The following is a 24784-nucleotide window of genomic DNA, read 5'->3' on the forward strand; positions in this document are numbered from 1 at the left end:
TTTTTTTAACTTTTTTGATTTTGTTTTATTGTCTCTTGAAGTCTCATGGAATCATTAGCTTTGCACTTGCTCAATTCTAATTTTTAAGGAATTATTTTCTTCAGTAAGTTTTTCCATTTGGCCACTTTTATTTTTTAGGGAGTATTTTCCTGGTGAATTTACATATGTCTTTTCCCATGCTATTGACTCTTTTTTTCATGATTCTCTTCTATTACTCTCATCTCTTTTCCCAATTTTTTTCTACTTCTTTAATTTGCTTTTTTAAAACCCCCTTTAGCCTCTTTCAGGAATTCTTTTTGGCTCTAAGACTAAATTATAAATTACATTTTTCTTTGAGGCTTCACATATAGTTATTTTGACACTGTTGTCCTCTTAATTTGTGCCTTGATCCTCTCTGTTCCCATAGTAACATTTTATAGTCAAGTTCTTTTGTGGTTGTTTTGCTCTTTTTTCTGCCTTTTTTGTGAATTGGTGTTTTAATGTGAGAGTTGGGCTCTTTTTTTGTGGGGGCACCCTGGGTCTTATCACTGGCTCTGACTGAACTTCAGGGCTTAGCTGCTTGTCCTTTTTGGAGGGGAAGGCTTCCCTTCTGGGGTAGAGTCTCCCGGTTGCCTTCCCTGGGTGTGGGGATGGGGGCCTCGTTGCAAACCCCATGCTTGAGATTGGCTGCTGCTACTCTTGGATCTTGCTCCCTTCCCACCCCAAGGAGACAGCCCTTCCCAGCTCCTGGGCTGAGAAGTCCTTTCTCCTGTCGGCCCTCAGTCAAGGCTTGCTGGAGTGGACCAGTCCAGCCCCCTCATTTCACCAGTGAGGAAACAAAGGCTAACTTGCCCAAGGGAAAGATGGGCAGAGCCAGGACTCGAATCTGGGGCCCCTGCACTACTCCAGAACTCCTCCTTGGGCCACGGTTTTGATTTTTCCCCAGGCTCTCGCTTCTTAGCAGCATTGTGGAGGGAGGGGAAGGCTCTCCTCCCAAGGGGTGGCAGATTTTCTGCCTCAGTGGTGCGGGTCCCCTTGTCTGTCGGGCCTTTAGCTCCTCATCAGTGGCTCATTGCCTGAAAAACATGGTGTTGGCCATGTCTCCTTCTAATACTGCAACCCTATCCCCTACAGCCTTTCCCGGGGCCATTGTCCCACAGAGGGCGGAGAAGCTGGTGGAAATATGAGCGGGTGTGTTCAGGAGAAAATGCCTTTCTGCTCCGATGCTCTCATTCTGGAAAGAAAGACCTTCCCCTCCTCCCTCCACCCCCAGGTTGCCCCTTGAGACCCTTCAGGGAGGAAATGGGCTGGTGGGGCTGGACAGAAGAGGGAAGAGAAGCAGGAGGGGAGGGGGCCTGCTCCATCTTGGGTCACCCCCCTTCCCCCCATCACAGCCATCCAGGGGCAAGCTGCCCAGGAGGAGTGGGCCTGTTTTTAAAAACATGTTTTCCATGGTGGTTTATTGATGTCTCCACATCAAAGCTGATTCCAGACACACCCTTCTCGTCCCCCTCTCACCCTGTAACAAAGACAGACAGAGCAGAATGATTTCCAGTAAGAGGGTCTGGGGTTATAGACCCAGGGCAGGGGCCCAGGAAGCGGACCTGGGGGAGGGGTCCCCTAGGTAGAAGGGGTCTGGGCAGGATCTGCACTCTGGACCGCCCTCTCCAAGACCAGTCTGCTCTTCCTCCTCTGTGGTCATCGTAGTGACCAGGCCAGGTTCCCTTTTTCAACCTTGTCTTCTTTCACAATCCTATGCTCCTGGTGTTCTCAATTCCAATCACGCTCCCTTGCCTCCGTATTTCTCTGCACCCCTTCTTCCTGCCTGTTCTTCCCTAGCTAACTCCCCCGACCCCAATTAAAAAAGCTTCAGTGAGAGGAGCCTGGAGCTCGTCTTTGACCTCTGTGTGGGGCCCAGGATTGTCCTCCCAATTTTAAAAAGGAGGAAACTTTGGCCTGGAGAGGAAAAGAGGCTTTGTGGTGTGTCTGTTTGAAGCTAAAGCCCCTGACTGGGACTCCCACCCCCTCTCCTGCCTCTTTTGACGACGGCCCCTCCAAAGCTGGCCGGGAGCACTTTACGGCCAGACTGGACCACGGCCCTGAGAAGTGGTGCTGGTCCTTGTGCCTGCCCTTCCTCCAGACTGGTCAGGAGGCCAGTCTGCTAGCTGCCTCCCTCCCTTCCCAAGGCTGTAAATGTCTCCAGCTTTGGGCCCCTGCTGTTTTATTTGTCCTCATTGAGACTCTGGTGGGGGCCCTGTACCCACTGAGATGACCGCCTGAGACAGCAGTAAATGAGCTTCCAGCCTTGCCTGGGAATCAGAGGCCTGCCTTCCTGGGCCGGCACCCCATGGTTGGCCCTAGGTCAGGAGGTTCAGGTCGGGGTCCTTCGAGGCTGGCTGGCTGCCTAATGAGACCAAGACCCCTCATCTTGATCCCCCCCCCAAGTCCCCATCTACCCCATCCATTCGGCAGTCAGTGCAGTATCCCCTTCAGAGAATTCATCAGAGTCATGGGTGGTGGGGGTGGAAAATAAACATGAAAAATATCTAAAAGAAATTCCGAGGTAAGGCAGTTCAAGGGGAGGGGGCAGACCTCCCAGGCAAGCAAATAGACCCTCTCTAAATCATTGACTGCTATTGAGTGAGGCCACACAGAAGCAGGTGAGCAGGCATCAAGGCCCCATGTCGGCCTGGCAAAGGGAATTGGAACCTCTTTGGGTCTCTATTTCTCCCTTAAAGGCCCATGGAAAGAGCCCTGGAGTCCCCCCTTCTCATTTACATTTTCACTTACTGGCCATGCACTAGGAGTGGGGACCCACTTCAAGTCTTCCTCACAGAAGAGAGAGGAAGAAGGAGACTTCGAGGGCAATGAGGTTGGTTTTATTTCCAGAAAGAACATCCTCCCTGGCACCTGGCACCTGGCACCAGAGCCTAGGCTTCCTGATGACAGAGGGGAAAAGAGCTGTGGCTTGGAGGAGAAGGAAAGGATGTGTCTAGGCCCGTGAGTCCAGCCCCTATATGCTGACCCCAGGTCCAGGCCCAAGGATGTTTGCTCTGGAGCTTAAGTGGTGGGAAAATAAAGTGTGGACAGCTAGTGGAGAAATCAAGACAGTTTAAGGCAGCCCAGACATGGGAACAGAGCCCGGTGGTGTGTCCTCTCCTGGGGATTCAGAAGACTCAGAGCAGCATCCTGCGAGGATAAAGACCTTGGGCATAGAGGGGCTGCTAACTGCCCTAGCGGAGGCACCATCCACTTCACAGAGGGGGAAACTGAGGCACACAGTGGTCATCCGGGAGAGGGCGGTTTCCTCTGCCTCCAAAGCTGTGCTCCTCCACTGCCCCACACTGCCCCCTGGAGGCCCTGTGGAGCTCCCAGTCTAGCTGACCAGAGCCAGGCTTCAATGTCCAGGTCCACACTTCAGATCCATAGGTCCCAGATGAGAAGCAGGACTTCCTCCAGGAGTGCCCCCTGTGGAGTCACCGGTGTCCTCCCCAACCCCTTCTTGGTCCCCGTTCTTCTCGAGCTTTTTGTTCAGTTCACAAAATGTTTTTTCAAAATCTGTTTACCCTGTGAACCTGGACAAGTCACTCCCTCCTACCTTTACTCATCTGAAAAGGGGATAAAACCTCCCATGTTGCTCCCCTGAATGTGATGAAATTCAATGGAGTTGAAGGAACCAATGAGTAGAATGAGTCTGGAGAAGTGGCTGCAAAGGGAAGGGAGACTCTAAAGCAGTCTACTGGACCATACCTCCAAGGTTGCCATGCCTCCAAGGTTGCCATCCTTCCAGGATTGCCACGTGTCCAAGGTTGCCATCCCTCCAAGATTGCCATGCCTCCAAGGTTGCCATCCCTCCAGGATTGCCATGCCTCCGAGGTTGCCATCCCTCCAGGATTGCCATGCATCCAAGGGTTGCCATCCCTCCAGGATTGCCATGCATCCAAGGTTGCCATCCCTCCAGGATTGCCATGTCTCCAGGATTGCCATGTGTCCAAGGTTGCCATGCGTCTGAGGTTGCCATGCGTCTGAGGTTGCCATCCCTCCAGGATTGCCATGCGTCCAAGGTTGCCATCCCTCCAGGATTGCCATGCGTCCGAGGTTGCCATCCCTCCAGGATTGCCATGCGTCCAAGGTTGCCATCCCTCCAGGATTGCCATGTGTCCAAGGTTGCCATGCGTCTGAGGTTGCCATCCCTTGCCACCTCTGTGAAGACCTCCTCTTTAGAATGGAAGCTCCTTGAGGACAGGGCTGCTTTTGCTCTTCTCATTTTCAGTGCTTCACCTCATGCTGGTCAAATGGAAAGAACAACTTCCTCACCCGGAGCATTTTCCATAGGTGGCCTCAATGGCCTTGGGAGGGAGGGAGCTTCTCATCACTGGAGGCTTTCAAGGGAAGGGAACAACTATTTGTTTCTAGAACAGAACAAGGAAAGTTGACCAGTGAAACCACAGATATGCCCCATTTTCGTTGTGGCTGGTTCTTTCAGTCGTGCCTAACTCTTCATGACCCTATTTGGGGTTTTCTTGGCAAAGATCCTGGAAGGATTTGCCATTTCTTTCTCTGACTGCTTTTCCAAGTGAGGAAGCTGAGGCAAACAGGGTGAAGTGACTTGCCCAGAGTCACACAGCTATTGTCAGAGGCCAGATTTGAACTCAGGAAGAGGAGTCTTCTTGGCTCCAAGCCTGGCTCTCTACCCACTGTGTCATCTAGGTGCCCTTTTTTGCCCCATTTAGCCCTGGGTGCAAGTCATCCTCTCTGGAAGGAGGAGGGAGCGGACTCCCTCCCAGGTTGGAGGTTCAGCGGCTTCTGTGAGCGTGCCGTCCCCTTGCCTGCAGGGAAGGTCACAAGAAATGGTTTCTTGAGTACATTTAGGGGTTCTGCTTCCCGTGCACTCGGGACCTTACTTGCTCTACTTCTTGAGGACTGGTCGTGCCCTTGAAAGTTTTCCTTCTTCCGTCTGATCGGTGCTTAGCGGGATGGGCCTCCGGTCAGACCAAAGGGCTGTGAGGTCTTGGGGTGGGGGGGGCTTTACTCTTGTGTCTCAGGAACGTGGTCTCCTCTCTAATCCTGTGTCCAAATCTGCTTCTGATGAGTGCCCTGGCTCCAGCCCAGTGACTACCTGGGCCCTTGGGAGGGCAGCATCCCTATTCTAAAGAAGGCTCTTAGGGGGCAGGAGCCCAGATTGGGAGACACAGGCCCTGGATGAAAATCCTACCCCACCATATGGGGGTTAGAATTCGATTCTGTTTTCTGGTCATCAGCTCCCCCTTGTGTGAGATGTGGAGTCGTTCACAATGTCCAGGGGCCTTTCCAGCTCTAGAGGAAAAGCTGTGGTCCATCCATCAAGGCGGGCTTATTAAGCACTAGCCAGGCCCTGGGGACAGCCCTTGTCCTCGGGGCTTCCATTCTGATGGGGCAGTGAAGGGTGCGTATGAGATCCATGCCAAAGAGGGAGACCCTACCCACCCAATCCTCAGAACCGAGATCTGGAATGTCCCTGTTCCCCTGCGCAGCCCTCCTCTGCCCTGGCTCCCGGCGCCCCGTCTGACTGCCCTCCCTCCTCTTGGCGGTGGCGGCATCTCAGGCTGTGGTCTCCCCACCACTGTAATTTGGTAAACAGGAGCTTAGCTTCATTAAAGCTTTGCTGAACTTAAATGCTCCGGAGGCCCCTCCTCTCCCTGTCTGATAGCCATCCCTAAAAATGAAAATTACAAGGTGGCTGCTGCCTAATGGTGGGCTTGGGGGAGCTTGGCGACGGCTCTTCAGATGCACTTGGGGGGCACCATCTCGGGAATGGGGCTGGGGAGGGGCCGCCTGGCGCGGCCAGGCCCCAGCTCTGCAGAGTCTGAGGCAGAGAATGTTGGTTCTGCTCCCCCCCCTTTCATCCTTGCCAGCTTCTGCTCATGGGCATGGCGGGCACAGCCCCCATCCATCCACCCACAAGCACCAATCTCAGGCCAGCCTCCTGCCGTCAGGCAGATGCACTTCTCTGGTCCCAGTTTCCCTTCCAGTAAATGGGTCCCTCCTTCCCAGGGCTGCTGTGAAAAGCAAGCAAGCATGGGGCTCTGCCGCTGCTTCTGTTATGGAACCTTCCAGAGCCTTCCAAGCCATGTGGAGGTGCCATGGGGAGAAACTGAGGCAGAGGTGATTGGGGGAGGGGGAACCCAGCATCCTATACCCCAAAGCAGAAGGGGCTGCAGCGGCCCTCTCAGCCAACAGGAGATGGGAGGGCCGGGTGGACTCCCGGCCTGGTCCTCCCAGAGGTGCCCGGGCTGCTGTCCCTCCACCTCATCTCCTCGCCCAAAGTGCTGCTTCCGCTCCCTCTGACAAGTGAAGATGATTTGTTGTTGCTCATTGGAACGCCAGGATTGTCCTTGTCTGGGGAGAACACTTGGCTTCACTGGGGGCCCCACCTGACCAGGCCGGTCATCGGGCCTGTGGTATAGACGTCTGGGGAGAAGCATCAGCATTGACCGAGCTGGGCCGCTCCCTGCTCCATGGAGCCTGGGCTTCTAGAGACTAGTGGAAGGCCAGGGGTGCATTGTAAGAAATTGGGAGGCAGGGGGTCCTTGGGGTCAAGCTTCCCCTGACCTCATTCCCTGCGTGACCTCAGATAAATCACTTCCTCTCGCTGAGCCTCACTTTCCCCCCTTGTGAAATGGGTATATTCAGACTTCAGCCTCCTGGGGAGAAAGCCTGAAGGTGCTTTAGAACTGGGGGCCATTCTCCTCTACTGTCCCCACCTGGGCCCATCATCGCCTAGGAGGCTGGGAACTCCTGTTACATGGTCTCATCAGGGTGTGGTGAGCCTTCGGAACAGCTCGCTCTCCCTCCAGAACCGCTCTGTCAGACTGTCTGTCCCCTCTCAACCCTTCCATGGATCCCTGTTCTGAGGTTCCCCCATTTTCAGGCTCCCCTGCTTTTGGACCCTAGCCCTAATGTCCCATGACTCCTCTAAATCTCTGGGGCTTCCGGTTCTGCTTTTCCTGCAGCCCCACATTGGCCGGCTGGGAATCCCTCACGGACCCTCCGGAGAGAAGGTGGCCGTGGTGTCCGTGGATGACTGCGACACGGCCGTGGCTGTGCGCTTTGGCGGCCTCTTGGCCAACTACAGCTGTGCGGCCCAGGGAACCCAGACGGGCTCCAAGAAGTAAGTCTTCCCCTGGACCCTTGTGCTGAAGGCAGCCGCCCTGGGGGCCTCCCATCAGTCAGGGCTCAGGCTGGAGGGGTGGGGATAGTTGCAAGGGGGAGCCTGGTTCCGGGGGGCTGCTAGGGGCTCCACTCTTCCTGGGGTGAACCCAGCATTAGAAGCTCTGGGCTCTGGCCATGCTTGGTCTTAATATTCATGTTTATCATTATCATTAAAACTGCCTCTCGGCCCACACCCTTCACAGTCCTCCTAACCATTCCTATCTCCAGGGGCGGGAGGGGCACTGCGGCTGCACTGGGACTCAGGGGTCCTAGCAGAGCTAGCCTCAGCTTCCTCATAGGAAAGATGAGGGGACTGCACTCAGTTTCCCTTCCTGCTCTCTGTCTGATCCTGAAGCCCAAGCGTGGCAGGATTTGCCAGGGGAGAAAGACCGTGACCACGGTGACCTCCTGGTCCTGGGGCCTAGAGCTAGGTTAGCATCCCTGATCCTCCTTGGGGGTGATGCCCACCCAAGCTGAGGGCTTGGGCCTCCACAGGGTAGTCTCATTTGCCTGGACATCCTCCTGGGAGAGGGGCTGGTGCCCTCCTTTGACCGAGTAGCAGCAGGTGCTGCCAACCAGGTGCCTACCCCTGGTCCTTTCTAGGATTGGGGGGGGTCACAGAGCAGAGTCCCCTGGTTCAGAGACTGGAGGGCAGGACTTGGCACCAACAGAACCCATGGCACCTCAGGTCACGTGCCTCAGTGGCCCTCTCTACAATGATGGGTCTGGGTGAGGGGATCTCCAAGGCCCCCGACCAGAGCAGGGAGGCAAGGCGAGAGTGTGGGTTTAGGCCATGTGACTCAAGTATTTATTTGGCCCTAACTTCCAAGAGACTTCTTGTGCTGGTTCTGGAGACCGATGACAGAAACAAAGGCACTTCCCATCTCTGCACCCACTGCCTCCACCCTGTCCCCCCACATTAGAGCAGGAATCCTGAGCAAAGAGGAGGCAGCCCTTGAACCCTAAGGATCGTCTCATTTGACATTGTCTCCCTTGAAGGAAGCCAAGGAGACAAATGGAGACAAAAGGGGTACACTTACAGGAAGGGCGACCTGTGCAAAGGTCTGGAGGGGGTGAAGGAGGTATAGAGTTCTCGGAAGGCCCCATAGGATAGTGTGGAATGCAAGTTGCATGAGGAAGGGTCATAGCATTGGAAAGGAAGGTAAGAGCCAGACTGGGGGTGTCCCAAGTGCCCGTCCGGCCTCTTCAGAGGAGTGAGAGCCATCGAAGGTGATGGAGCAAGGCAGTGACGTTATCGGATCTCCCCTCCAGGGTCTGTCTATGTTGCTCCGATGCTTGATTTTGTTTCCTTAGGTCCTTGGACCTGACGGGCCCCCTCCTCCTTGGGGGCGTCCCCAACCTGCCCGAGGACTTCCCGGTGCATAACAGGCAGTTCATTGGCTGTATGAGGAACCTCTCCATCGACAACCAGCCCATCGACATGGAGAGCTTCATTGCCAACAATGGCACCAGAGCAGGTACTCCGTGGTTTCCCTCTTGGCTGAGGAGCCCCTTGGGCACAGGTGGTCCAGAATAAAATTGGGAACATTGTTATGGGCAGGGCACGCACGGGAAATCCTATTCCAAGATGGTGGTTTTCATGGAACTAAGTTGAGTTGAGCATTCCCTGTCCATCCTGGAACCTCCTGAGAGAGGGAGGGATGTGTGTAGGGGGTAGAACACTCCCGGGGGCTTGTGCCACCCCCAGAAAGGGTATATTCTTAGGGTGACATGATGGAGCCATCACATTCCCAGACGGAGGGAAGGGGGCTTGGCACCAGGTAGAGTGGGAAAAGCTTTGGTGCCAGACTTGACAGCCCTGGGTTCAAGTCCTGCCCTTTTCTTGCCAAAAATTGATTTCCTCATCTAGAAAGTCAAGGCTGGACCAGTGGCCCTAGAGGTCCATCCAGCTTTGATCCTATGGCCAGAGGGCAGATTTGGAGACAGAAGACTTGGGTGTGAGTGCCAGCCCTGGTGCTTCCTGGCTGTGTGACCCTGAGTAGCTCATTTGCCATGACTGAGCCTTGGTCCCCTCATCTGTAAAATGGACTCAGTCATACTTTACCCTCCTTGCCAGTGTATGGCAAGGGAAGCATTTTAAAAAATAAATGTAGTTGTTTATTTTTCCAATTACATACAAAGGTAATTTTCAGTTTTGGTTAAGCTTCTGGGTTTCCCAGTATTCTCCCTCCTTCCTCCCTGGGAAAATAAGCAGTCTGCTGTTGGTTGTGTGTGCCCACCCTCGTGTCCACATTTCCATATTAACTACCTTGTGAAAGAAGAAGCAGAACCCAAAGGGACAAAAGTCATAAAACATTTGGAAATTTGAAAGCGGGAAGCTTTGGTCTGCAGCCTGTGGATGTGCCACTGGGATGGGCAGCTGCGTCCACCCTCGTTGCCCAGTGCCCAATGTGGCTGTCGCCCGCCGTGTCCAATGTGCTTCTGGGTCGGCTGCCTTCGTTCCCGTTCAGTTCTTGCAAGGCTGGAAGGGAAGCAGTTTTCAGTCACATGGTGTCGGGGGATGTGGCCGTTGTTAATACTCCCCAGGGAGGATTTTTTGGTTGGGCATCACCCTGATGACGGGAGCTCCTCTGCCCATGCAGTTCATCCGAAGCACCCTCCCTGCAAGTGGGAGGCTCAAGAGGTGGCCCAGGCGGGTCTTGAGCTCAGGACCCCTCCCCACTACTCTGCCCTGCCTCCAGCGAGGGATGCCATGTTTGGCAAGCTCCCAGGCCGCCTGAAGGTTCCAGGCCAGCCTTGGCCAGGACCGATGCCCACCCTGGGGCTGGGCAGGGAGGCAGGGTGTTCCCTTTTCACTCATTGTCTAGGAGTGGCCAAAGTGTGATTCGGCTGGCCTGCTTCTTTCTAGCCACAGGCCCAGGGTTTGCCAGGAACTGGGTTTGGAGTTGAGAGGAAACCCCACCCAGGGAGATGAACCTGAAAATAGCGGTCCTGGGAAGGCGTGTCCCAGCCCTCACTTCTGGGGTGGCCTCATTTTGCTCGTCCGGCCCATGGGGTGAGGGTCACCTCTTGGATCAGTAGGGAGGTCTAGAAGAGGTGGAGGGGGCCTCCATCCCACCCCATGGTGCTGAAATAAAGGCTGCGCCCACCCTTGGCAGGTTGTGCTGCGCAGGAGAACCACTGTGATAAGATCTGGTGTCAGAACGGCGGGACGTGCGTGAACAGGTGGAACACGTACATCTGTGACTGTCCGCTGCGATATGGCGGCAAGAACTGTGAGCAAGGTGAGACCAGGGTGGGCGTTCTGGGCTCTGGGAGGAGCTGCCGAGCCCAACAGGCTTCGGAGGCCCTAAGTCTGGGGGTGGCAGAGCTGGGACATAGGCTGGGAAGGTCAGGTCTGGGAGGGGCCCTAGAGCAGGGGATGATAGAGCTGGGGGGGCCCTAGAACAGGGGATGATAGAGCTGGGAGGGGCCTGAAACAGGATGATAGAGCTGGGGGGGCCCTAGAACAGGGGATCATAGAGCTGGGAGGGGCCCTAGAACAGGGGATGATAGAGCTGGGGGGGGGCCTAGAACAGGGGATGATAGAGCTGGGGGGGCCCTAGAACAGGGGATGATAGAGCTGGGAGGGGCCTGAAACAGGATGATAGAGCTGGGGGGGCCCTAGAACAGGGGATCATAGAGCTGGGAGGCCCTAGAACAGGGGATGATAGAGCTGGGGGGGCCCTAGAACAGGGGATGATAGAGCTGGGGGGGCCCTAGAACAGGGGATGATAGAGCTAGAGGGGGGGGCCCTAGAACAGGGGATGATAGAGCTGGGGGGGGCCTAGAACAGGGGATGATAGAGCTAGAACAGGGGGGGCCCTAGAACAGGGGATGATAGAGCTGGGGGGGCCCTAGAACAGGGGATGATAGAGCTGGGGGGGCCCCTAGAACAGGGGATGATAGAGCTGGGGGGGCCTAGAACAGGGGATGATAGAGCTGGGGGGGGGGCCCTAGAACAGGGGATGATAGAGCTGGGGGGGGGCCTGAAACAGGATGATAGAGCTGGGGGGGCCCTGGTGGTGTGGATCTTGGACTTTAGTTTTCTCTTCGTCATAGAGAAGAGGAAAGTGAGGCTCACCCCCTTGTAGGGGAGCTGGTTGGTGCACCCCAGATGAGCGCACCCCTGCTCCTCCCTCCTCTGACCTTGGTCAGGGCAGGTCTAGAGTCTCCATCATGAGCAGTTTTTAACCCATAATAGTATTCATTTCACCCCCAAAATCCCCTCCTCCCCATATACATCCATGCCCACCCCCTCGTGGCCAGGGCAGGCACAGCGTGTCTGGGCAGATGGTATGCTCGGGGCTGGCTGCCTTGTTTTATGGGGAGCGGTGCCCACACCCTGGGGAGGGGAGAGGTGCTCAAGCTTGTCTCTGTGGAGCACTTCCCCCTGGGCCCCCCCAAGGCAGAGGGGCAGCACAGCACAGTGAGGGGGCATGGGGGGAGCCTGCTGGGTAAGGGGGCTCAGGGCTCGGCCAGAATCCAGGCTCTGTCGCTGCCTCAGTTTCCTCCTCTGTCACCCTCCCATCCATTAGCTCATCTGAACCTGGCTCTGGCCCATTTTCCAAATGAATGACCTGAGGCTCCAGGACTGCCTGGGGCTGCCCAGAACCACACACCTGAGAAGCATCTTCTTCCTCTCTCCCTTACTTTTCTAGGGGGCCAGGCCAGGCCCCCTTGATTCCCCCCTCCAAGAAGGGGGTGAGGAGCAAGGGTCCCAGGGGCGGTCAGCAGTCAGAGGCCTTCCCCAGTCCAACCCTGTGGGGACCCTCATGGGCTCTGGTGGACTGTTCTGCCAAAGAAAATGAAGGCCGGTCTGTGGTCCAGCCCAACAGGAAATCGCCCCGAAGGGACAATGGGACTAGAGGAAGCGGGCTGGGCCTCGCTGACCCAGGGGCTGCTTTTCCTTTGGTCTCCCGGGCTGCGGAGGAGAGGCCGCCGGGCAGCCTGTAGATGTCAGCGGTCTGGAATGTGGAGGTGCACCAGGTGCCCCTGGACTCAGATGGATTGGGATGGCAGCTCTTCCGATGGGAAGTTCGGTCTCCCATCCTCCTCCAGGGCCTGCCTCATTCTGCCCAGAACAGGGGCCCTGCCACCAGTGGCCCAGGCTGAGGCCTCAGGTTCCTCCTCTGAGGTCTGAAGACCCCTACCAGAATTTGAGGATGTGTAGCTGGGGGGCACCTGAGCCGTCTTCCGGTACTAGACAGATGGCCATCAGGAGAGATTGGCTTCCCCCTGCCTGGCCCCTGCGGGCAGAACCAGGGCCTCTGAGAGGCAGGTTTAGACGGGAGGCCAAGGAAAGTGCCAGCTCAGAACTGTCCCAAAGGGCACGTGTCGCTTCAGGAAGTAGTGAGGTCCGGTCAGTAGAGGTATTGGGGGGATGGTGGCCTGAGCTTCTGAGCTTGTCTCTGCCATGCTGGCGGTCGACCTTCACCGCCTGGTCCCGGGTGTGGGCACAGCTCTGTCCTAGCGCCTTCCTGGCTCCAGTGGCACACGTCTCCATGGGCCTTCCTCAGCGGGCACGGTGGAGGGCCTATCTCTGCCACGTCCCCTGAACTCTGCCCCCTGAGTCCCTTCCCAGGGGCTCTTAGAGGTGTCCGGGCCACGCTTCCTAGCTAGCCCTCCAGCCGGGCTGGTCATCCCTCGGACCCCAGTATTGTGTCTGCCGCTGGCTGAGCGCCTTGGGGGGGGGGGGCTGGTTGACATTACTGTTTGTGCCGCTTCCCTTTGGACATCCCAGGGTGGTGACCCCCTTCTCCTTTGTCTCCGTGCCCTTCACAGTCATGCCCCACCCCCAGCGCTTCAGCGGCGAGAGCCTTGTGTTCTGGGGGGATCTGGACATCACCATTTCGGTGCCCTGGTACCTGGGCCTCATGTTTCGGACCCGGAAAGGGAGCGGGACTCTTATGGAGGCCAACGCGGGGACGTCGTCGAAAATCAACCTCCAGGTGAGGTGGGGGCCATCTCTGAAGCCCCAACACCCACCCCGGCCCTCTTGTTTCCCCTCCCCGGCAGGGGAAGGCTTGCCTGGGGTACCCTGAGATGAAGAAGAAGACCCCCCCATCCCAGGAGAGGATAGAGCCGGAGCTGAGGGGCCCGAGCTGTCCCCAGCTCTGGGAGAACGCAGCCCTGCTGTCGGGGGCCCGTCTCTGTCCCTTTGGGAATCTCTCCCATTTCTGGAACAGCAGGGGCCCAGAAGGCAGTGGACTCCACCCTGGGCTGGGGTGCTCCGCAGCCTCTCCCTCCAGGGTCGACTGCGCCAACGTCCTTTGGACGTGGCACCCCTCCCCACACACCGGAGGTAGCCCCCGGCTCTCCCTCCAGAGGATTGGAGACAAACGCCCTGTGTGGACCCTTGAGGCTCCAGAGTGGGGACCCCCTGGCTCTGAGGAACCAAATCGTATCCACTGGGGTTCCGGCTGCTTTCGGCCAAGGGTCCAGCCCTGCCTCTCTCTCGAGACCACCCCCCTCGCTGCCCTCAGGCACAAGCCCCCTCCCACCCTTTCTTTCGTTTAATCCCTGCAGCTGCTCTGTGAAATCACAAGCACAAATAACTGGGGAAACTGAGGCTGAGAGAGGGGGAGTGACTTGCCCAAAGTCACCCAGGAAAGACAGGCAAAGCTGGGGTCCAAGGGCAGCTACCCCTCAAGTCATGGGCGCTGGGACCCAGGCCCCATGACCGGGAGTGATCCCCCGTGTCCCCCCCACCAGATCCTGAACAGCCACGTGGACTTTGCCGTTTTCCACGGACCCTCAGAGGTGGCCTCCGTGAGGCTGAGCAGGTCCCGCGTCAGCGACGGCAGATGGCACCACCTGCTCATTGAACTGAGGAGCGCCAAGGATGGCAAGGACATCAAGTACCTGGCTGTGCTGACTCTGGACTATGGCCTGGACCAGGTGAGCTCGGGGGCGGGGGGAGGGGCGGGCCGGGCCCTCGGTCCCCTCCGCGGCTCGGATTCCATTCACGTGGCGCCGTCCACCGCAGTGGAGATGCCCCCCTCTGGCCTCGCCTCCCTGACCGCCGTGGGCATCCTGTTTCCAACAGAACACGGTGCAAATTGGCAACCAGCTTCCCGGCTTAAAGATGAGGAGCGTCCTGGTGGGCGGCCTCTCTGAAGACCAGGTCACGGTCCGGCGGGGCTTCTCCGGCTGCCTGCAGGTATGCCCCCCCAGGGCTCCTGCACGTTCTCATCACAAGCCTGGTCTTTGCAGGCCGTGGCTCCTGGGCTCGGTGGCTCCGGGCCGAGCCTTCACTCACTGGACCCCACCAGTGGCCCCTCCCTCCAGCCTTCAGTTACCCTTGAGACAGGGAGGCTCATTGTACAGATGAGGAAACTGAGGCAGGGAGGGCCGGTCTTCCTCTGGTCTTGCCGGAGCGTCAGCCCTCGAACCCAGGCCTCCTGGCTTCCTGGCCGGCGCCCGTCCTGACCTGACGTCTCCCTCCGGTCAGCTCCTGGCCTCTCTGCCCTCACCCGGGGCCCACCTTCCCCCGCCCACAAACGCCAAGGATGCAGAGCAGAGCTCGGATTGGCCCGGTCCCCCCCGGGGGAGCTGAGCCAAGTGTTTTTGCTACAGGGAGTGAGGATGGGGGAGACGTCCACCAACGTCGTGACCCTGAACATGAAGGACGCGCTCAAGGTCAGGGTGAAGGACGGCTGCGCCCTGGACGACCCCTGTGCCTCCAGCCCTTGCCCCGAGCACAGCCACTGCACGGACGACTGGGACAGCTACTCCTGCGTCTGTGACCCAGGTGAGACCCACCACCCCAGAGGACCCCCCCACCCTGGCAGGCAGGACCCCAAGGGGCCTGTCTGACCACATCCTGCATCCCTGGCTGCCCAGGGGGTTGGGGAGGCAGGGTGAGAATATGGAGAGTGTGTCTGGGTGGGAGTGGGAGTGTGTGGGGGTCCCTCGCATCCCAGGGGGCCCAAGGAGAGGTGCAGGGGCCCCTAACGTCCCCCCAATGTCCCCCCGAGCCGGGCCGTCCTGGGTCAGCGCCTGATGGCCTCGTCTCCCCTGCTGCCCCCCCCCCAGGGTACTTTGGGAGAGACTGCGTGGACGTGTGTAACCTGAACCCCTGTGAACACATCTCCACCTGTGTGCGCAAACCCAGCTCTGCCCACGGCTACACGTGTGAATGTGGCCATAGCTACTATGGACAGTACTGTGAAAACAAGTGAGGGCGCCCCGGCCCACCCCCAAGGAGCCGGGCACAGGACGGGGGGAGGGTCAGAGCTGGGGGTTCCGGGGGGGCAACGGTGCGGGGCCTCGTGCCTCTGCTCCTGCCGGGTCGGGCACTGGGTCACGGCGCCCCCTTCACCAGAGCCTTGGGCCCGGCCCCCTCTTCCAACAGAATCCGCCTCCCGTGTCCTAAAGGCTGGTGGGGGAGCCCCGTGTGCGGCCCCTGCCACTGCGAGGTCAGTAAAGGCTTTGATCCAGACTGCAACAAGACCAATGGAGAGTGCCAATGCAAGGCAAGTGGAGGTGGGCCCCAGGGGCCCCAGGGCCCCGCTTCTCCCCCCTCCCCCCGTGAAGAGAAGCCGGGAGTGCATTAGGTCAAGGGTCAGTGGGAGCTGGAGACCGCCGGACGCCAGGGTCTGACCTCGACTCGGGGACCGAGGAGCCGTGAGCAGCGTTGGAGGACGGGTGACATCGTCAGCACAGTTTCTTAAAGAAGGCAGGGAGACCAGGGGAGGGGCTGAACCCTGGTGGGGAGGGGGTGTCCGGTCCGGTCGGGACCCTCCGGGGGCCTCAGGGCCCAGAATGTGGCCTCTGATCCCAAATGGATGTGGAGGGAATAAAAGACGGTGGGTGGGAAGATGAGGCCACGGGGCCCGGTCCCCCACCCGAGGTGGGGGTCTCTACAGGCGGGCCCAAGGCTCCGTGCTCCTTCACCGAGCAGGTGGGAGATGCAGAGCGGGGAGTCGGGACAGAGGCCGGCCCCCCCGTGTGGGGAGCCCTCCCCGGCCTCAAGGCCCCTTCCTCAGGAAGCCTGCCAGGGTCTCCCTCAGAGATATCTGTCCCTCCCTGATGCCCATGGCTTGTCTCACTGTTTAACAACCAGTTCTCTGGGGGGGCTCCGTGGGGACTGGGCTTGGCTGGGGCCCCACTTTGTGGCTCCCCCTTTCCTGAGCATGGGCTTCTCCCAGAGCAGGGGCTTACTCTTGGTCTCTCCTCCCCCACCCTCCTCCAGGAGAACTACTACAAGCCCCAGAACCAGGAGGCCTGCTCCCCCTGTGACTGCTTCCCCTACGGCTCCCACACGCGGACCTGCGACATGGAGACGGGCCAATGCGCCTGCAAATCGGGGGTGATCGGGCGCCAGTGTAACCGCTGTGATAATCCCTTTGCCGAAGTGACCACCCAGGGCTGTGAAGGTGGGTGCCAGCCCTCCGGGTCGCCGCGCAGCGCAGCCGTCCCTGGGCAGGGAGGGAGGTTCCTGGATTCTCACCGTGGAACGGTGTTCTGACGTGGTCGTCGGTCCTTCTTTTTTCTGACGCGCCTCAGTGATCTACAGTGGCTGTCCTCGTGCGTTTGAGGCTGGCATCTGGTGGCCGCAGACCAAGTTTGGGCAGCCGGCGGCTGTGCCCTGCCCCAAGGGATCTGTGGGTAAGTGCCAGCGTGTCTAGTGGGCGAGAGAGCCGGCCAGCGGGGGGCCGGAGACTGTGTCGCTCTTCAGGAAGAGGCCACGCGCTCGCTGTGCCGGGCGACCCTGGCACAACTTGGCACGAATCCTTCATGGTCCTTAGTGGGGGGATGCCCAGTGTGCACCTCGTGGCCATGCCGTGAGCGAGGGTGCCCCCAGAGAGGGCCGGGTTGGGCCGGCGGTCATGCAGACCAGGCCCGCTGCCCTGCGCTTCCTCCATGGCTGCTCTGCCTTGGCCCCCAGGGAACGCCATCCGCCACTGCAGCAGCGAGAAGGGCTGGCTGCGCCCGGAGCTCTTCAACTGCACCACGGCCTCCTTCCTGGGCCTCAAAGTCCTGGTAAGAAGCCCTTCTGGCCCCCTTCGTCAGCACCAACCAGCAGCCGCACAAGCCAGGCTTTGGGAGCCAGGATGGCTTTGGTGAAGGCTCTTGGGCCCTGGATGGCCCCGAGCCCGGGGCTTCAGTTGGTGGGTGCACGGGTCACTGGGGGCACTGGGGCCTCTCCCTGCCCTCTTCCTCCCAGCTCAGCTTCCTGGCTCCCCTTCCCTAGGACTCGGTTCAGACCCCCCCCCCCCAGACTGGGCATACTTAGGGGAGGCCACGTTCTTCCAGAGGCCACGAGGAGGCATAGAGGGGGTGCCAGTGAAGGGTGGGCACTGATGCCCACAATGCCCTGTGTGATGCAGTTGGGCTCTCCTTTGGGATGATGAGGCTCTGGAAGGCTGTGTCAGGGGGCTGGGGCCGGGTGGGCTGCGGATGACCCCAAGACCCAGCCTGCTTCAGGGAGGGAAGGCTTAAGATCTGGTGAGATCCCCAAGGGGGGCACCCCACAAAGGGCAGCCCCCTGCCTGACCCGGCTGGTGATCGGAGGGTGTGCCCTCTGGGCCTGGTCCAGCCCCGGGAGGTGGTCCCCTTTATAATCAGTTTTAAAGGAAACAGAATGAGCTCAGAGCAACTCTTTCAAACATTTAGAACGAAAAACTCTATCGCAATGAGACCAGAATCGACGGGGACAAATCCGTCCAGATCGTCCGTGTGCTGGAGAACGCCACCAAGGCCACGGATGTCCTGTATGGGAACGACGTGCGCACCGCCTACCGGGCCATGATCCACGTGCTCCAGTACGAGAGCCAGCAGCAAGGGTTCGACCTGGCCGCCACCAGAGATGCGGAGTTCAACGAGGTAGGATGGGGGCCCACAGAGGGCAGAGGTGCTGGAGACCCTCCCCCGAGGAGCGCCACCCCTCCCCCCAGAATCCCACCTGCAAAGGCCCTGCCCCAGCCTGGCTCAGGGTCCCTGCAGAGGGAGGAGTGCCCCACGGGCAGATCTCCTTGGGCCCCGTTTCCAAGCGAGGCTTCCAGAGTGGGGTAGTTTGTCTTAGCTGTAGAGGCTGAGTAAGTTACGGAGCCAGGATTCGAACCCAGATCTTCCAGCCCCAGATCTGCTATTCTCTCCATTGAGCCTGCTCCTCGGCTGGGATTCCATGGCACGTGGCGGGGAGGGGAGCCCTTGCTTCTCCCTTTCTCCTCCCGCCTCGAGGGTCCGTTGCCCATCTGAAGGCCAGCTCTGCCCCTCGCTCTTGATCCCAGCACCACAGGTCCAGCCGTTCAGTTCAGTTAAAGGGGGGGTTCTGAGCCCTCCGGCGGCTGATGGTCTCATAGGGAGCTGCTTGGTCCCTCTGCTGGTCTCATCTGCATGGACCGTCCCCCCACCAGGGCAGATTGCAGCCCATTGCCACCTTCTCTTTCCTCTGGTCTGTTGGCCACAAGAACACTGGACAGGAGGCAGAATGGAAAAATTGTTATCAGAGAAGAGAAGCAGGAGCTCCATCAGCCTTGGGGATCTGGGGCCCCCCTTTATTTTACAGATGAGGAAGGAAGTGATTTTCCTGGGGCCAGTCAGGAAAGGCTCCTGGTAGGTACCAAGTGACCTTGGATGAGCCCCTCCTCCCAGGCTCGCAGGATTTGAGCTGGGGGACTTGTGGGGGCCCCCGAGTCCACCTGCCTCATCTTAAACTCGCAGAGGTGATGTGGCTTACCCGCAAAGCAAGATTCAGACCCACTTCTTCCCAAGCCTGGTCCAGAGTCCTCTCCACATTCTGCCTCAGTTTCCCCATGTGAAAATGAGAGGGTTGGGGCAGCTAGGTGGCACAGTGGATAGGGCACTGGCCCTGGAGTCAGGAGGACCTGGGTTCAAATCCGGCCTCAGACACTTAATCATTACCTAGCTGTGTGGCCTTGGGCAAGCCACTTAACCCCATTGCCTAGGGAAAAAACCCCCTAAAAAAAGGAAATGAGAGGGTTGCACCAGCTCAGAGGGTCTAGATTTATGAGCCTGTAAGTCATTGAGTCAGGATTCAAACTCAGATCTTTTGGCTGAGAAGAGCATGTCCTGCATCCCAAGGGGAACCCCTAATAAGCTCCTCCTCGAATTTTGACCCAGATTGTAGAGGAAATGCTTCTGGGCCTGGGGGTCAGGGGTCCAAGCATTTGGGGGCCACCCCAGGGCCAGACTCCTGCAATTGCCACTGGGACCCTGGGGTTCATCCTGGAAGGAGGTGGAAAGTGGAGCCCAAAGGGGCCCGGGGCCCGCGGCCCGCCGGGGCCGAGTGGGCAGTGAGGCTGTGGGCTAGTCCCTGACTGCTCTGGTTCTGAGATGGGGCTCATTCCACTCGTGCTTCATGGGGCCGTGGTTGGTCTTTGTGCTGTGATGACTGTGGTGTACCCCCTATGAGCAGGGATGGCGGGGCTAGGCTTGGCATGGCTTCTGAGCCACCTCCACCTCCGGATCCCCCTCTGCAGAATGGGGGCAATAGCCCTGCGGGGAGGGGATGGGGCGAGGCCGGCAGCTCCCCTGGGGGTGACCCTATGCTCCCCCCCCAGAACCTCATCCGAGCCGGCAGTGCCCTGCTGGACCCCGCCCACAGGGACTCCTGGGAGCAGATCCAGAGGACGGAGGGGGGCACGGCCCACCTGCTCAGGCACTATGAGGATTATTTTGCCAACCTGCTGAAGAACATGAGGAGGACCTACATGAAGCCCTTTGTCATCATCACGGCCAACATGAGTACGCCCCTAGTGTCTGCGCCATGGGCCAAGCCATATGGGGTGGGGAGGGCTGCCAAGCTCCTCCAGCCCCACCAGGAGCCAAGACAGCCCTGGGCTGACCAGCAGAGCCTCGCCACCTACCTGCCATCAAGGCCATTCCAGCCTTGGCGGGGGGGGGGGGTCTGCGGACACAGCCTCGAATCAGCTGATGAACTTGTCCTTTATTTTTAACACTTGAATAGCTCCATTTCCCCATCATGGGGCTCCTGTGTCCTTAAAAACAAGATTCTGGTGCTGGGGCAGCTAGGTGGCTCAGTGGGTAGAGCACTGACCCTGGAGTCAGGAGGACCCAAGTTCAAATCTGACCTCAGACACTTAATACTGACCTAGCTGTGTGACCTTGGGCAAGCCACTGCCTTGCAAAATCCTAAATAAAAAAAATCCAAAAAGACAAGGTCCTGGGAAGGGGGTGGGGCTAGGCTCGGCCACACTGCCCAAATGGTCCCTGGTTCAACTGAAGCAGGCCCCCTCCCCCAGGCCAGCAGTCTTTGCCCAGAAGGGGCCCATGGGGTGGGGTGGGCTGAAGGCAGTCCAGCTCCCAGCAGCCCCTGGCCCGAAGGCCACGGGGCTCCCTTGGCGGGCGAGGTCACCCGGGCCCCCATCCCTGACGCGGCATCCCCTTGCAGTCCTGGCTGCTGATATCTTCACCGAGTCCAACTTCACGGGGGCCAGGCTGCCGCGCTTCGACGAGATCCACGAGGACTACCCCAAGGCCCTGGAGTCTTCGGTCCTCTTCCCTGCCCTCTTGTTCCAGCCCTCAGACAAGAGAGGTGGGTCTGGCCCCTCGCATTTACTCTTCAGCTGGGGTGCACCACCCATTGGGGGCTCACGCACCCTCCCAGGAGGGACATGCTCAACCCCCACCCCGATATTAGATCCTGGGCAGCCTTGGGGGGTCTCTTTCCTCCCTTTGTCTCAGTTTCCTCTTCTTTAAAGTGGGGGCTTGCTTTGGGGTCTCTGAGGTCATTGTCAGCTCTTGCCCCAGATCCTGATTCTTCTAAGCTCTGAAGGGCCCTCCCCCCCCAGGCAGGGTCTAGGTGCCCCAAGGAGCTCTGGGACAATGGGGAGAGGATGCCCATGGCCTGGGCACCCTACCCAAGACCTCCCCGGGTGCTTTCTGGCCTGGGCCGGGTCCTTCTGATGCTCTAACGTTCTCATAGACACACCCACAGTGAAGCCCTCTAAGCTCAGGGTGACCCCCAGGGCCGACCCAGCCGAAGCGGTCACCGACGACCCCCTGGCGAAGAGGAGGAAGCGGCACCCGGAGGCGTGGAGCCAGTGGGCCGTGGCCTTGGTCCTCATCTACCGCTCCCTAGGGCAGCTGCTCCCGGAGCAGTACGACCCTGACCGGAGGAGCCTTCGGTGAGGCGGCCCCACAGCCCGGACCCAGCGTTCCTTCTGCCCCCATCCTCTGCCCTGGGGACCTGGCTGTGAGGGCAGTGGCCCAGGAGAAGGGACTGGAGCCCAGTCCCTGGGTAACTTTGGGCAGATCACCCTCTAAGCCCCAGGGGCTTTCCCTTTATGAGCAGGTGGGCTCCCCAGAGCCCCTCAGAGCTGGGGGGGGGCTTAGAACTGGGGGCCACACTCTTCCTCCTGTCCAGGGAGGACCATTCTCTCACTTGTGCCGTGTCCTCCAGGCTGCCCCCTCGACCCATCATCAACACCCCAATAGTGAGCACCCTGCTTCACAGTGAGGGAGTCCTGCCCCCCGGCCAGCCGGGACGCCCCATTCTCATCGAATACACTCTGCTGGAGACAGAAGAAAGAACCAAGCCGGTCTGCGTGTTCTGGAACCACTCCCTTGGGTCCGTTTGGGGGTTGGGGAGCGAGGCTCTTGGGGGCTGTGGGAAGCAGCTGGGGGATGTCGGGGTGGGGGACCACCATGGTCGCAGGAGGGGGCGGGTCAGAAAGAGGCAGGAAAAGCAGGTGGTGTGTCTGGGTGGGAGCCAGGCCGGCCGCTGACCACCGGACATGAAGCCCAGGCCTAGAGGCCTCAGTTTCTGCATCTGTAAAATGGGCAGAACAGCACTTCTTGTCCTAAGAATCAAATGAGATCTATTTGAAAGTCACTTGTAGTGAGCACGGTAGAAATGAGAACCAGGATGAGGATGAGGATGAGAGCTCCTGCCCCAGGACCTAGGAGGTGCTTAATAATTGCCCGTCGAGGGACTGACAGTGACTGAGATGATGTCACTGAGGTCGTGGGGGCCGCAGGGGGTGCCGGGTCTGGGGGCAGCCCCTCTGGGGCTCTGTCCTGTGCCGTGTCCTGAAGCACCTGTGACTAAACAAAAGCCACTATAAAACAGTGGCTGCCGCTCTCATTGTTTCCCAGAGAAGACCGACTAGTCATGCTTCTAATCAGCCGCTGCTGGGCTTTTATTAGACACCTTTCATCCCAGCACCCCATTAACTTTCACGGCCCTTTTTATAGAGGAGTACCCCGAGGGTGGAGGTGGCGGGAGCCCCATTTTCCCAGAGCTGAGGGGAACGTGGGCTCTCCCCAGCTCTGGATGAGTCTCTGTCCCTTTGAGGTCTGACTTTCCATCTGCCAAATGGAAATAAGGACGCGGACTTGTCTCATAAAACGCTCGGGGATCCTCGGATGAAAGGCGCCCCCAAAATGAAAGGGTGCTTGGCAGGAAGGCTTTGATTGTCTTTCCTTGATCAATCCTGACTTTGAAAGGACTTCAGCAGTCCCCCTCCTTATAAAGATGAGGCAGAGGGTGGGAGCAAGGCCTCCCATTGATGTCCAAGACCCCCAGGCCCACATTCAAATCCTAGCCCAGGGGAAGAGGGGGAACCATGCCTGCTGCCCTGGGGGAAGGCTATTGTATCTCCCCTGGTGGAGACTCTGGACCCCCGGGATCCCCAGCCTGTCACTAAAGGATCTCTAGGACCCTGGACTGACTCTTACACTTGCCCGTCTGTGGATGCAAGAAAAGAGGCATCTCCGGGAAAAATGTCATGGATGGATGGATGGACGGACGGACGGAGGGATGGATGGGAAAGCTGCTATGGGTGCTTACTGTGTGCCGCTCACTATACTAACCTCTGGCAATGCAGAGAGAAAAAGGAGGGCGCCCTGCCCTTGAGGCCTGTCCTGGGGGCCACCAGACCTGAGAGAGTTAGCCGCAGGGCAGGTGGCCCAGGAGCCGGGCTGAGCTGGGAGGGCTGAGGGGCGGCGCGAGGTGGGGCCCAGGAGGGTGGGGGGCTCCGCTCAACACGGCCCTCCCTGCCACAGGAGCGGGGGAGCAGGCGGCTGGTCTGCCAAAGGGTGCGAGCTGGTCTCTAGAAACAACAGCCACGTCACCTGCCAGTGCAGCCGCACCAGCAGCTTGGCCGTGCTGATGGACATCTCCAAGCGCGAGGTGAGGCTGGGCCCTCGGCGGGACGGAGGGGCCCCTTGAGCTCTGGAGTTTCCTTTGCCATATTATGTATTTTTGCAGTTAACATTCCTTTTTTTCTTATTTATTTTCCGCTGATGTTTTCCACTTATGTCCTTTTGCAAGCTTTCGAGTTCCCCATTTTTTCGTCCCCCTCCCTTCCCCGCCACGAGAGCAGAGTCTGTTAGAGGTGGGACCCATCGAGTCAGCGTCTCACAAATTTCTGCATTAGTCTGGCTGTGAAGGAAGGCTCAGAACTAAGGAGAAAATGAGAGAGAAAGGACTCATGCAAAAGCGTTCAAAACCCTAATCCTTAGGTCTCTCCATATCAGAAAAGAGGGGTGTGTGCCCCTGCCAAGGGTAAAGAAACAAGCGGGCTTAGGACTGGGATGGCAGGGCATTGGGGGAGTCTCAGGACAGGGGTGGCAGTGCCCCGGGGGGGTGTCTCAGGACATCATCTATTAAGAACCATCACATACCTTCTGGAGCTGAATCCAGACAGCCACCCCTGGGCAGGGAGAGACAATCCTAAAGTGTGGGTGGGGTGAACCCCAGCACTCTGGCTGCTCAGCATGGGCAGTACCCTCGCTATGCCAGGCCAACTGCAGGGAGTGACCCCGAGGCCGAAGGGGCCCCCCGGCCCTGGAACCGTCTCCTCTCATTCCATCCGGCCCTGCCAACCTTGGGATACTTAGAGATCTCTATAATAGAGAGGGTGGAAAGACCTGGGTTCAGAAGCTGCCTCTGACATTCACAAACTATGACCTTGGGCAAGTCACTTCCCCAGCCTCAGTTTCCCCTTTTTAAACAGGAATGAGACCTAAACAAGGGAAGGGCTGGGGGGCTCCCATGTTTTCACTGAACTGTGCCAGAGCTCATCATTCCTTGGGGAGCCAGGCTGGGGGGAGGGGGACCGCTCAGTGGGCCCCTCCTCTGGGCTGCAAGGACGTGGTTCCTTGCTCCTCTAATTCCCCCCTCCCTGGTCCTGCAGCACGGCGAGGTCCTTCCCCTCAAGATCGTCACCTACACCAGCGTGGCCATCTCCCTGGTGGCCTTGCTCATGGCCTTCGTCCTGCTGCTTCTGCTCCGCACGCTCCGTGCCAACCTCCACAGCATCCACCGGAATCTGATTGCGGCCCTTTTCTCCTCCCAGCTGGTCTTTGTGATTGGGATTGACCAGACAGAAAACCCGGTAAGACCACCCCCTGGCCCCCCAGGCTGGAGCCTTGATGGAGGGGGATGGCAGTGCCAGGCAGTGGGCCAACCCCAGATCCAGGATCTGTTCAGTCCGCTAGAGTGAGCACATATTGAGTGCTTGCTGTATGCAGGGCTGTGGGTGCCAGGCCCCGCCTCAAGGGCTTACATTCTTTTGGGGAGGAGCAGATTAACGGGGGTCCAGGGAAGGCTTCCTCTCCACTGGGGACCTGCCCTGAGCCCCGGAGGGAGCCAGGGGTCCTGCAGGGAGAAGGATTCTGG

The 24784-nt window shown here is 58.7% G+C and overlaps 1 protein-coding gene across 1 annotated transcript in view; it reads left to right on the forward strand.

The window, feature by feature from the left end:
* Positions 1-24784, forward strand: part of CELSR1 (cadherin EGF LAG seven-pass G-type receptor 1) — a 134686-nt gene that overhangs the window by 93707 nt on the left and 16195 nt on the right. Inside the window, exons 6-24 of the mRNA XM_074221092.1 lie at positions 6972-7129; positions 8485-8648; positions 10290-10415; positions 12955-13121; positions 13885-14070; positions 14219-14332; positions 14749-14923; positions 15208-15349; positions 15527-15647; positions 16367-16550; positions 16681-16782; positions 17063-17157; positions 17791-18000; positions 19701-19884; positions 20552-20695; positions 21086-21287; positions 21563-21730; positions 23167-23293; positions 24300-24500. Of these exons, the coding sequence (XP_074077193.1) occupies positions 6972-7129; positions 8485-8648; positions 10290-10415; positions 12955-13121; positions 13885-14070; positions 14219-14332; positions 14749-14923; positions 15208-15349; positions 15527-15647; positions 16367-16550; positions 16681-16782; positions 17063-17157; positions 17791-18000; positions 19701-19884; positions 20552-20695; positions 21086-21287; positions 21563-21730; positions 23167-23293; positions 24300-24500 (2970 nt within the window). The remainder of the gene's footprint in view (positions 1-6971; positions 7130-8484; positions 8649-10289; positions 10416-12954; positions 13122-13884; positions 14071-14218; positions 14333-14748; positions 14924-15207; positions 15350-15526; positions 15648-16366; positions 16551-16680; positions 16783-17062; positions 17158-17790; positions 18001-19700; positions 19885-20551; positions 20696-21085; positions 21288-21562; positions 21731-23166; positions 23294-24299; positions 24501-24784) is intronic.

Source organism: Macrotis lagotis, chromosome 2, assembly GCF_037893015.1.
Source record: "Macrotis lagotis isolate mMagLag1 chromosome 2, bilby.v1.9.chrom.fasta, whole genome shotgun sequence".
NCBI classification, from domain to species: domain Eukaryota; kingdom Metazoa; phylum Chordata; class Mammalia; order Peramelemorphia; family Peramelidae; genus Macrotis; species Macrotis lagotis.